The sequence below is a fragment of the Acartia tonsa genome, chromosome 5 (assembly GCF_053477335.1).
Source record: "Acartia tonsa isolate MP-2025a chromosome 5, ASM5347733v1, whole genome shotgun sequence".
Taxonomy (NCBI): domain Eukaryota; kingdom Metazoa; phylum Arthropoda; class Copepoda; order Calanoida; family Acartiidae; genus Acartia; species Acartia tonsa.
In genome coordinates this window covers 7833920-7847973 of record NC_137264.1, presented here as the reverse complement: position 1 = coordinate 7847973, position 14054 = coordinate 7833920, and the positions used below count along the sequence as shown (strand labels likewise).

The 14054-nt window shown below is 30.9% G+C and overlaps 1 protein-coding gene across 1 annotated transcript in view; it reads left to right on the top strand.

Annotated features, from left to right (window-relative positions):
- Positions 1–14054, top strand: part of LOC145318667 (uncharacterized) — a 99161-nt gene that overhangs the window by 75788 nt on the left and 9319 nt on the right. The window contains exons 8-9 of the mRNA XM_080160105.1: positions 12648–12763; positions 13798–13869. Coding sequence (XP_080016231.1) covers positions 12648–12763; positions 13798–13869 — 188 coding nt within the window. The remainder of the gene's footprint in view (positions 1–12647; positions 12764–13797; positions 13870–14054) is intronic.

Below are 14054 nucleotides of genomic sequence, written 5' to 3'. Positions count from 1 at the left end.
ATATAAGTATAATGCTATAAAAAGACAATTTTATAATTTATTGAAATTAACTTTTGTAAAATTCTCTGATTGCTTGCATAAAACTTATTGAATATACATATTATTTTATAAGTTTATCCAGGAAATTTTAACACTATCGCACTTTAATGTACAACTCCAATATCCCGTAGTTAGTTATAGCTGCACTAATTGTGGATATGAGTTTTCTTGTGCTTTTTCTAAGTTAAAATGCATTTGATTAACTATTAAGAAAAAGCCTAAAACTTTACTGGGCAAAAACACATCAATCATTAGAAAAATTTACATTGATAGTTTTGCACCTTTAAGTTATTACAATATTTATTAATAGCGGCTACGCCCCTAGAAGCCTCTAGGGGCTCTTAAGGTTAACTTTTGTATTTTATTGTATATCACTTTTTAGCTACCGTTGTATGTTATAAAAGAAATAAAAAGAAAATCTGATAAAAATGATGTCTGAAAATTGTAGAAAAAGCAAGTCAACACTTAAATTGAATTAAATTATTCAATTTCATGTTACTACTCGTCTCTTACTAATTTTATAGTGCTGTATTTTGACAGCCACTCTTTAAGCGAAATTTGTAGGTTTATTTCAACTATCATATATTTATTTTCAAAGAAGTGATACCATTTAACTATACTCAATTGAGCCCTAATTTGCAAATTTAACCCTTTTTAAGATTGTAAGCCAACAACATCGTATAACATTATAGACAATTTTCCTCTAATAATAGAATAAAAAAATAAAAGAATATATACCAGTTTAGTTGGCCCAGGCCTTCGGCACCTCGGGTCCAATTGAACTGGAATTTTAAATTTTACTCTCTTTAAAATAAAATTTACTTATCCTTTTGAGTGTACATTAATGAATATTATGTATATGTGTGTGTGTGTGTGTGTGTGTGTGTGTGTGTGTGTGTGTATGTGTGTGTGTGTATGTGTGTGTGTGTGTGTGTATACTTGTGCAATTTAATTTGCACTGCAGGATTTCTAATTAGCCAGGAATTAGCACACTACAGATAGAGAGAGAGAGAGAGAGAGAGAGAGAGAGAGAGAGAGAGAGAGAGAGAGAGAGAGAGAGAGAGAGAGAGAGAGAGAGAGAGAGAACAAGGATAAAAACATGCAGAGGTGCATGTATAATAAACTAGCGGCTGTGCTCCTAACAACTAAGAGCGCTGTATTCGAAGGTATATGATAATTAGAAAAATAGCTTAAAAACAAAATTAGATATCAAAATTAAGTAGGCTTAAACCATCCAGGATCCTATAAAAAGAAGCTTCCATCAAATGGAAAACTCAATCGGTTTAGGGGCTATCGAAATCTGAAGTTACAAACAAAAAAGCCTTAAATTTATGTACTTTCCCAATTATGATAAACAAAATTACCCCTTCTGAAGATATAAATTTGGATTATGCTAGTTTGTACAACCCTTTAAGATTAAATAAATGTACCTTAACTTTTTGAGCCACTAAATGAGAGAACATGATTACAAAACTTTAGGGACTAAAGTCAAATGTCTCTATCCTCTCAGTTCTAATAGAAGAGAGGGATTGTTGTGTCATTTTAAAATAGATATCTGAAAGATAAAACGTGATAGAAGAGCTGTGGGCTTACAAAAATAGAATGTACAGAGTATTACGTTTTCACTGCATTGTTCAAAATAAGACATTGGGATCTAGTGCAGTTCACGGTAAAATGTTCCTTGAAATGATTTTTCCAAAATTCTATTAACTTTAAAGGCTGCATGACAGCAGTCAATCAAACGACTGAAAGTACATGACATGCCCACACACCGTGCTAAGCGGTATAAGAAGAACAACAAATAATCAGTGATTTATGCATTTTTTATCATTGGATTTTTGGCTATTTCAGATTCTTATACCGCTCACCACGGTGTGCGAACTTAACATTTACGTTCAGCCGTTTAACAGATGCCAGCCTTTACATTTCATACTTTTTTTTTTGTAGGTAATCGTTACTAAAAGCATTTTACCGTGAACTTGACTAGATCCAAACATTTTAATTAATTAGATGATGAGTAGGATAAAGGAAAATTAAATAAATTAATTTAGTTCATTTTCAAATTTATTTGAATTAACCATACTAACGCGGCTGCGCACTGAACGTGTCTAGAGGGATAAGATATCGTGTCTGACCGATAAATAATTTACATCCCCAATGACTACCCCTTCTGTATATTACAATTAGTAGTTGAAACGTTTGGACACTCAGCTTAATAAACCAGCCAATCTAAATTTATTTTAAGTCCCCCAAGTTGTTAGGCCAACAAATAGTAAAACTTTTGGGACTAGTGTAATAAACAGCCCTTCCTCTCTGTACTGAACCTCCAAAGGCATCTACTAAAATGTTAAAAGGATTGGGGGGGGGGGGGTGGGGGGGGCAATTAAAGCAGGGTAGCTACCCTATTATCAAGAAATTAATTGTCTCAAGGTCTTAGCGTACAGACAGACATCCTACTTTATAAAGTATTAAGCCTTTTTTGTCTGTAATGAAGGATCTCGCTAACCGCTGAACCGAATGGGCTTTCCATTTGAGAGAACCTTTACATAGTAGCGGGATGGTTTTAAGCAATTTTATTTTCAATGTAAGTCGATTTAGGCTGTTTTCTGTCCTTTTCTACCCTTTCAAACACAAATGCTCTAGAACTAGAGGCGCATACGCTAGTGTATATACAACTAGCGGCTTCGCCCCTAGCCTCTTGGGGCTCTGCTCCAAGAGGTGAAAATCGTAAAGGACCATGTAAATCTCCAATAGGTAGATACCCTGAAGAGTAGAATCCGATCGGTTCAGTGGTTACCGAGATCTTAAGGGACAGACAGACAGACGGACAGACAGACAGACGGACAGAAAGACATCGTTCTACTTTGTATTATAGATATACCTCTATGTATAAGGATAAGCTGTTTAAATATTTGAAAACATATTTTACTTGTCATAAACAAAATATGTTTTTCTATTTTGTTTCAAAAGTGTTACCAGTCTAGATGGTGAGGGATATGTAATGAGATTTAAAAGTTCATAAAATTAAAGTTAATTTTATAATAAAGTAACAGGATGTTTGTGTGTTTGTAAGGATCTCTCTCGGTAACTGCAAAACCGATCGGGTTCTCCTTAACAGGGTAACTTCTCATAGGTTTTTGCGATTCAACGCCTCTAGGGGGCATAGCTGCTGATATTAGTTATTTTCATATGAAAATTTTATTGGCTTAGTAACTTTACAAGATGCGTAAGTCATAGGTCTGCCTAATTGTTTACCTAACCCTCCATACTAAGTAACCAATACATATTTTCTAATTGTTTACCTAACCCTCCATACTAAGTAACCAATACATATTTTCTAATAGTTTACCTAACCCTCCATACTAAGTAACCAATACATATTTTCTAATAGTTTACCTAACCCTCCATACCAAGTAACCAATACATATTTTCTAATAGTTTACCTAACCCTCCAACCCAAGTAACCAATACATATTTTCTAATTGTTTACCTAACCCTCCAACCCAAGTAGCCAATACATATTTTCTAATTGTTTACCTAACCCTGCAACCCAAGTAACCAATACATATTTTCTAATAGTTTACCTAACCCTCCAACCCAAGTAACCAATACATATTTTCTAATAGTTTACCTAACCCTCCAACCCAAGTAACCAATACATATTTTCTAATTGTTTACCTAACCCTCCAACCCAAGTAACCAATACATATTTTGCTGTTTTTCTTTCCCCCTCACACCCAACAAATATTGAAGATTGGATAAATAAGAAATTCCTAAAAACATATTTTGAAGATCTTTTGTTCTAGCTTCTAGAATTGTAATAGATTCTTGTTTATGAAGAATATTAATATACAGATAATAGATTCAAAATACTTACTAAAACTTTTCTTTTTTTCAAAAGTAACCTACATTTAAGAAAGCTAAAAAGAATCATGGATCTAAATGGATAAGACAATGGCCAATAAATTGATGTACATCCCCGATAATTATACACAAAATTACCCCTTCTGTAGATTACAATTATGGGTTGCAACGTTTGGACAATCAACTTAATGGATCAACCAATAAAAATTATTTAAAGGTCTCCAAAGTTGAAAAGCCAACAAATAAGTAAACGTTATAAGGAACTGTGAAACGAGTGTAATAAACACCATATTGTCCAATTCCTTCCTCCATAAAATAGTTTTTATATTAATGGTTTTAAAAGAATTTGAATTAAAGGATTATAACAAAATGTTTGTACTCAGTATTATGGTAGGCAAGACTGACAGATGGACCTTTTATAATTACTGACGGACCAGCTAAGTTATATAGTAGATGCTCTTGCTTGCTCAATACACATTGATCTAATGGCACGCTCTAAATTAAAGTAAATGTATTTTTCAATATAAAATTTATGTCCGATAGACCGATTAATCATACCGAATGCCCAAGGTTTCGAGATTTTTCTTTAAAATCGCCTTACATATTTAACAGTATCAGAGAAAACGTTCCCAGTGTCCTTGATAAAGCTGAATTTTTTTTAGATACAACAAATATTCTGGATATTATAGGTTCACACAATTAGATTTTAACCCCTCTAATAATTGTACTCTATGAATTGTACATATGAATGTATTAAATTGGAATGTCTTCTGTCACGTGAAAGTTGTAAGTAAGGGGAGAAAAAAACTAAAACTAAAAGTAAAACAATTTCTGTTTCCAGAAATTTAAAAATAATTTTTAGAGCAAATTACACAAATATACTATTCCTGATTATAAATGTTCATAACTTTAAATATAATGAACCTTATTTCAATTATTTATATTTAGTTTTGTTGAAGCTCTTATAGTGCCTTTAAAAGATTACATCATACAATACAAATGTCCAATGATAGGCTAACGAACGGACTAAATTACCAATGGCAGGCCAGTATACATTTTGTTTGACCTATGGCAGGCCAATATACATTTTATTTGACCAATGGCAGGCCAGTATGACATCAAATTCTTAGTTGGGATTATCCATTAGATTTCCGAGAGGTTAGAGGGAGTTGTAAGGGCAAAATATTATCCTACTACCTTGGAAAATCCCTCCCCCCCTTGCCCCATCTTTGATGTTTTCCTTCCTATGGTGGTTTGATTCAGAGAGAGAGGGGACAATGGGCACTAGTCCCTAAAGTTTTATAATAACGTTTTCTTATTCGTAGGCTTATCAACTTTCGGAACTTAAGTGCATTTTTATTGGTTGATTAATTGAGTTGAGTGTTTCAACCACTAATTTTGTGTATCATCATTAGGTATGTACATCAATTTATCGGCCCTTGTCTTATCCCTCTAGATCTCTGGGTTTGATTTGATTAGAACCTTGACCTTCTATTGTTGAAAATATGTGGTGCTCATACATTGAATTATCATATTTTTGCCAAGTAAAGGTCAAAAATATTTTTGAATAATTATGAATATGAAAATAGATTTAAATATAAAAAAAGACGTTGATTAAAGTCGATTGTGAGGAATTTCATCTTACATTTAATGCTTAAGATTAATAAAAGAATAAAAAATAGATTCCTTTTTTTCAAGTTATAGTGATTGATTTTACAAACTGTCAAATAGCATTAAACTTGCACTAATTAAAACCTAAGCAAAAAAATATGGAGGGTTAATTTAGACTCTGAATTTAGGGGAGAAAAAACTTTAGGACCCTAGGTGGAGTTTGCGACAAAAGGTTGAACGCAAATATTAAATTGTCACATAGATTTTGTCTGGAAAAAGTAAAGTAATATAGAATTATAGAGCCATAACAATTTTACAATTTTCTCGCATTAAACATAAATCTACGTAAGTACAATTTACGTTCTCCATACTAAAAAAGTTCTCAGTTCTTTTAAAAGCAACATTTTACCGAGACTTGTGCTTAACTAAAAGATCTTGTTGGACGTACATTTAAACATACACAATACACATACATATAGCTACTTTTATATAAAGAATAATATTTGTATTACTCCTATAAGGTCAGTTATATATATTATGTAGTATATACATTTTGTATTTAGGATTGGATGTGCAAAAACAACATGTTTTGCAATGTGAAACCATCCAGGGACTAGGGATAGGTACCTTCATTAGTGACGCTATATTGCCTAAGGTTCATAATAAACTTTTAAAGAAAGTAAATAAATCAGGGCTCGGCAACCGCGCGTAAGCCGCGACTAAGCCTCAAAAGAAAACCTGTATGGATACTTTGATTTTTTTTGAAAAGAAGGATTGCCATATACAGGTAAGGTTTAGACGTCAAGCTGATTTTAAAATTGGAAATGGTTATTTTCTCTGAGTCTTACGCGCAACTGCCGAGCCCTGGAATAAATGACTTTTTAAATATGGTGATTGTACATAACTGAGAGTTGCCCTTTTTTTGATATCTTCAGGGTGCAATTTATATTAAATAGCTGTTAGTTGCCATATTGGAGCTTTTTACAGTGCCTATATAAAATGACGTCATACTGGCCTTCTATTGGCCAAATAAAATGTATACTGGCCTGCCATTTGTAATCTAGTCTGTGTATAAATAATTTGTATTGTATGACGTCTTTTTTATAGGCACTATTCAGATTCATTAAATATCTGCTGGTAGATTTGTTTTTTAATATCTATGGTTGCTGATTACAAGTCATAATTTTTTTGCAGCTACCTGTTAACCCTAAAAGCTAAGCCAACTGCCTATTTTAAACAAAATTGGTGACAAACTATGAAAATGGGACTAATTCGTAAATAGTTATTTATCGCATCGTATTATAGTCCATATATATTTCCATGAAAAAATTGTAGTTTAGAACCAGTTTTGTTATGCCCGAGGCTGCAATAATGGTACTAAATTTACTTTCATAATCGGGGAAATTTCTCTTATTCGATGCTATACATGATTTTTCAGTATGGCTGAGAACCGGCTCTAATCCAGCGGATAATAATCGGTTTCGAAGCCATACTGGAAAAGTTGTTCAAATTATATTTAAAAACCCTTTTTCCCTGTGTAAAGCACTTAACTCAACTAGTACATTTGTTACCAAATAAAAACTTTCATACAATTTTTTTTTTACAAAAAGCTGAACAACAAAAGAGATGCTATAATATTTTAGTTAAAAAAGTAAACTTAAAAAAATCAAGACTATAATTTTCCAAATATATTACAGTATAATTTCCAATTTAATGTTAAAGTATGTTTTTGATATATTTATAATATCCGCAGTTTTTATAGTGGTGCAACTACTATATGATTATAGTTTATTTGTATATACAGATACAAATCCCATACAGAGAGAAAGGGGACAATGGGCTGTTTATTACACTAGTCCCCAAAGTTTTATGATAACGTTTTCTTATTCGCTGACTGAATAACTTTGGTGACAGTAGTGAATTTTGATTTGTTGTATTAGTAAGTTGAGTGTTCAAACGTTTCACCCACTAATTTAATCCTCTGAAGAGGTAATTGTGTGTATCAACATTGGTAATGTAAATTTATTTATCTCCCATTGTCTTATCGTTTTAAATCCCAGTACAAATAAACGCACAGACATAAACCCTTGAAGAAAAGTCTCTACATAAGAATATAATGATGGTACAGTTTTTAATGAAGATAGGACTATAAAAATACTTCACCGAAAGGAAGAACCTAATTAGTTCAGCCGTTGCGAGATATTTTGCATCATACAGACATTCAATAACTTTGTAATATAAAAGATGTGAATTCTTGTATTGGTGTTTTTTTTTGATGAAATAAAGATGAATGCCAAAAGTTGTTGGCCCACTAAAATATATTTTCTGGGTTTACAAACCATTTACTTAGTTCTAGTTTTAAAAGTACAATTAAGCATGTTTTACAATTAATTTATATGATATTAGGTAGCGGAGCAATGAAAATTCAACAACAGTTTAAATAAAAACAAGGATGACAACATCTAACATCCCCAATTATGATACACATTATAACTATTTCTGTAGATTACAATTAGTGGCTGAAACGTTTGGACGCTTAACTTAATGACCAACAAATTTAAGAAAAGGCCCCAAAGTTGTTAAGCCAACATATAAGAAAACATTTTTATAAAACTTTGGGGACTATTGTAATAATCAGCCCAATGTCCCCTCCCTCCCTTCGTATCAGGCTACTGAAGGCTAAAAATAGCTGGCTGTAATATACGTACATTTTTTATATTTATTAAAAAAATAAATTCAATTTTATATTCAAAAATGTTTAGTCACTGCAGGAAATTATTTTTCTTAAAGAAGGTGTATCAACTTTTTTGCTTTTTATTTAAGATAGCTAGCCGGTTCTTTCAGTAAGTAGTAGATGTAAAATTTTTCATAGAATTCAGATATGCAATCGGTTTTTTTGTAGACCTCTTATTTTTTAAGTAATTTAAGTTTTAAAAAAAATAATTAAGTCGGTTTTAAGGTACTAAAACGCAACAAAATAAAAGAAGAAAATGGCCAGTATGAACAAAAATAGTAAGATCTTTAATTTGACACCTTACTTTTAAAATTCTGTTGAGTAATTATTGAAAAAATCTATTTTTTTAACCTCGGTTTAATAAAAACTTTAGACCTAAATATTTTCTCAAACAGACATAAAAAACATGGGTTCATATATACCTTTAGAATCAGAAAAATATTACGAATCTATTCTAAGCAAAATTGAAAAAGTTTTATAAAACTATAATAAAAAAAATAAGTTTATTTTAAGAATCATAATTTTCGGCTTTAAAGGGTTAGTTTAAACCAACCCGGAACAAAACCTAAACAAAAGACAATGCAATGTAGCAGATATTTTTTAAACACAAGAAACAATAATGTATTTTTAACTGCATTGTTTTGAAGTTTATAAACAGACTGATGCATATTTGTTCATAATTTTTCATTCTTTACATGTTCTTTAATATCACTATATTTATTGTAGTATCTATTATATATATTGTATGAACGTTCTCCTTTTTTTCTGGCAACTCAATAGGTTAATTTTATAGGTTAAGCTTCCCGATTCGTCAATATTTGCGATTTGTGATTGGCTAGTTTAGTAGTTACAATTCTTAAAATAAACTTTTTATTTTTTCTATTTTTTATTACAATTTTTTTAAACTCTTTCAATTTTGCTTAGAATGGATTCATATTATTTTTCTCATTCTAATGGTATATATGAACCCATATTTTTTATGTCTGTATGAGAAAATATTTAGGTTTAATGTTTTGATTCAACTGAGGTTAAAAAAATAGATTTTTTCAACAATTACTCAACAGAATTTTAAAAGTAAGGTGTCAAATTAAAGATCTTACTATTTTTGTTCATACTGGCTATTTTCTTCTTTTATTTTGTTGCGTTTTAGTACCTTAAAACCGACTTAATTATTTTTTAAAAAAACTTAAATTACTTAAAAAATAAGAGGTCTACAAAAAAAACCGATTGCATATCTGAATTCTATGAAAAATTTTACATCTACTACTTACTGAAAGAACCGGCTAGCTATCTTAAATAAAAAGCAAAATAGTTGATACAACTTCTTTGAATAAAGAATTTCCTGTAAAATTAGCTTATATAGAACATTCTATAGAAAGCAAGGCTTAGGTTAGAAAAATCTTCAAAACATTTCTCCAAAAACCCTTTTCTAAATTCAAATGTCGCAACATCCATAAAAGCGAAGCTCTGAAATTGAAGGACAAACGAACATTAACACTTGTAGAGTGTAAGAAATGAATAAGCAGATTATTAGTGCATAAGTATTAACAAAATTGTAAATAAAGTAAATTTGTTGCAAAACTGCATAAATATATAATACTATTTAAGGATATACTTACATTTTTAGGACTTAATTATAGAGATGCTTTGCTTACAACATTGTACCTTGTTGTAAAAGGAATCAGTTTTTCAAAAATCAGATGAATCGGATAATTTTAACATACAAAAATTTGATGTCAAAAAGTAAAAAATCAACATGTGGACATACGGACATTTTGGTAATTATAGAGTTATTGCGCTTTCTAAATAGTACCTAACTACTACAGGAATCCCCATGCAAAGTTTTAAATCGATAGGATAGTTCTAACATGCCTAAATTAAAGAAAAGAGCTAACTGAGACGGACGGACGGACGGACCTACCCTAATTATAGAAAAGCCTTAAAATTTATTAGTCAGAGAAAGCTTCACAAAAATTTCAGTCTTCTGTCTCATATAGCAGCTGAGAATTTAGGATTTTAAAATCTAAATCTCCTTTCTATGTAGAATTACTAGAGGCTTCGACCCTAAAAAAAATAAGTACTACTGGAGCTGCTACCACTAATTTCAAATAATTTTTTTTTAATTGGGGGTGGGGGAATGTCCCACCCCCCAAGAAAATAGCTTAAAACCACCACAGGAACGGTAGATATATTCCCTAAAGAGTAGCATTCAATTAGTTCAGTGGTTACCGAGATCTTAAACTTCAGACTGACGGACGGACAGACATCAAGCTACTTTGTATTATAGATAAAATGATGAATTAACGAAGGGCGTATGGACAAAGTGTGTTATAGATAAAATGTTCATTGTTTACAAGAATGTTCACTAAAATTTAATAAACCACCATTATTAGCATAGATAAAAAAAACTATTTTTTCCAAAGCCTTTCGGACGGAGAGTAGTCAAATAGTAGCTTTTCTACTTAAAAGATGAATGAAAATAATAATATAAAGGTGTGAATTAAGAAATATTTTAATTAATTTAATTTAAATCCTGGCCTGTTTGATTTAAATCCACGTTAGGATTAAGTATTTCGGCCTAGTAACATTTAAATTAAATTTTGCTGTGCAATCACATCTGCACATGTAAAACATCAAATAAAATCTGCAAATTATTATAACAGCAACAGAAATATAGTATAGATGTATATACATATAATTACCTCACTTCCTTTTCCAATGACCTTTTTCGTCTGCTATTAAGTTGTTTTCTGCTACTTGTCTGTGTTAATAATCCCAACACCATTGATCAATTTTCAATCACCCAATTGAGGGTCTACACGAGGACATTATCATGAGGAGATACCCTTTCTCCCTCTAGTGTTTTACTCTAATAATATAACAGCACTTAAATTACCCTTCCCACCGTCCTCATTCGTCACGCCCTCTTATCTATTTTGGCTTTTTAAGCTGTTTTATAGAAGTTGCAGTTGTTATCCTATGCGGAAGTGAATACACATATCGTCAAATATTCACATTATATGTGCATGAAAACAAGACAATGAAAATCCATGAAAACAAATGATAATTCTTGAATTGTAATAATGGATAGGACAATGGATGATAAATTAATTCACATCCCTGTTGATGATTAACAAAATAATCCCTTCTGTACATTGCAACCATAGGTTAAAAGGTTAAGATAATAATAGTTTTGAGCCAACCAATTATAATTAAATTATACTTAAAGAGAATAAGATAAAACCTTTGGATACCAGTGTAAATTACAGTCCAAGGTCCACTCCCTCCATGCTTAAACTAAAACTTGTATATGCTACTATTATGTCAGATGCATGAGAATATGAAGAACAAGTGATCTTTACAATACATATACATCTTTTAAGATCTAAAGAGATGCTAAACACTATGAACATAAATCTATAGCTGTATACACATCAGTTTACTTTAACGATTAAGATAAGAATAAAAAAATGATCAAATATTAAATTAAATTATTTACTTTATTTATAATTTATTTGTTTTTAATTATTTTTAGAATTTGTGTACTGTACGCTAATGTGACAATCATAAATTTTTATTTGATTTATTTATATTTAAATGTTTTCTTGTAAAATAGTTAAAATACATAAAAAGTAAACTTATTATAAGTGGTAAAATTCTACACTACTTAATGATTTCACTTATGTTACATACAATATTATTATACTTTCTTCAAAATCCGATGACACTTTTGCTAATCTGACTAAAATTGTTAAAATTTTGGCCCCCAGCCCAAATATGGTTGATTTATGAAAAAAATTACCCATGCAAAATATTTTTTCTGTAGTGCAGAAATTGCGATGGTACAATCACTGCAAAGTTTTCAAAATCTGCAAAAAGACCTGTTTTTAAAGCTTTTTTACATCTCAATATTAAAGATTTTTACAAAATTTCAATTCTAGCTGATTTCTAATCCGGTATCCAGAAAATTACCAGATATCCGACCGAATAACCGATTTTCCTGTAAATCACCAGATATACGGCCAAATAACCAGATATTTGCCCAACCCTATCGTTTATGTATGCAATTTGATAATTTTTTCAGGTGTATAGTATCTCTATATTATAGGAAGAATAGTAGTGGGGGAGCTAATACTATAATTATGTGAGGTGTTTAGTATCGATACTATGTATAGAATCTCTATACAAGTATAGCAAGGATAGTAGTGGGGGAGCTAATACTATAATTATTTCAGGTGTATAGTATCCTATGTATAGTATCTCTATACAGGTATAGCAAGGATAGTAGTGGGGGAGCTAATACTATAATTATTTCAGGTATATAGTATCCTATGTATAGTATCTCTATACAAGTATAGCAAGGATAGTAGTGGGGGAGCTAATACTATAATTATTTCAGGTGTATAGTATCCTGTGTATAGTATCTCTATACAAGTATAGCAAGGATAGTAGTGGGGGAGCTAATACTGTGATTGATTATGAATCTGCCAACTCATATCCACTAAATATTATCAGGTTAGTGTTAAAATTTTCTGAGATGAAATAAATAATTATTTAATTTATTAAAATGTTTAGTCTAAAAACTTTTTAAATATTTTATTTTTTAGTCCTTTTAGTCCTTTTGGGGAAATTTGATAGTTGGTATGCATCATTTTTATGAATATACAGCAAAATCTACAAAAGTTTACAAAAATGAAACTAAAAACAATCACATTTTGTAATCTCTAAAAAGCCGTATATGATTTATTTCAAATTTTAAAAAAATAATCTCTGGGTACACTTAAAGAAAAAGGTCGGGGTTAACAACACTACTCTTTCAATTCTAGTTGGGAGGGCGGAGGTAACCTCCTCCATAATAGTTATAAACATTCCCCCGACGTATAAGAAGCTTTACCGTAAAGGAGAACCTTATTACTTCTTTAGTTAGCTAGATCCATTGCTACAGTCAGACAGTCATCTTGCTATTCTGTCTGTGTTTATAGGATTTTACATAATAAATCTATTTGGTTCATCTGACCCCATTTTTAGTCGAACTTAGAAAGGGATTTTTAGCAGACAAATGCCTTTTTTTGTTATATTAGAGCTATGGAAGACTAAAGCTAACTTTATCCTAAAAACTATTCACAACTAACTTATTATATGTTTTGTCATGTGCTTCACAATTTGAAATGAAATAATTTACCTAAGATATGCAACAATTCATAAATGACTCATAATGCAAATGAAATGAAAAAATTATGCCCCTACGTACCAAAATTTATAAAATGTTTGAACCAATGACATGTCTGGAATGTACTCTCAGGGTATCCTATTGGCGTAGTAAAAGAAATATAAAAAAATTACTATAAGAATTAAATTTTTGTCTACCATGTCTTTTTTAACCCTCAACTTTAGTATCCCTCATCCAGAGAATGTTGGTCACTATACCTGTTTGTCGCCGGTTTGAACCCACCTGAGAGGGGGGAGGTTTTGTAATTATCAAAAATTAGAAGTTTCTGTATAGTAAAAGTTGTCGCAATTATAGGTATTAAATTACTGTATTTATTTAGGAAACGAAGTGGTATCCAAGATGCTCAAGAGTTGAGTAGAATATTGGAGGAAGAAGAGGAAAGAGATAATTGGTAAGAACTAATTATAGAGTAGCAACGCCTGTTATATAAAGTAGTAAGCTTTCTTTTCATTGCGAACCAATTGAGTTCTATTATCCTATTATATAAAGTAGTAATGGTTTTGTGTCTATAGATTAAGATCTCAATAACTACTCAACTGATAGGAACCTCTATTTTAAGTAAGCTTCACACAGGTC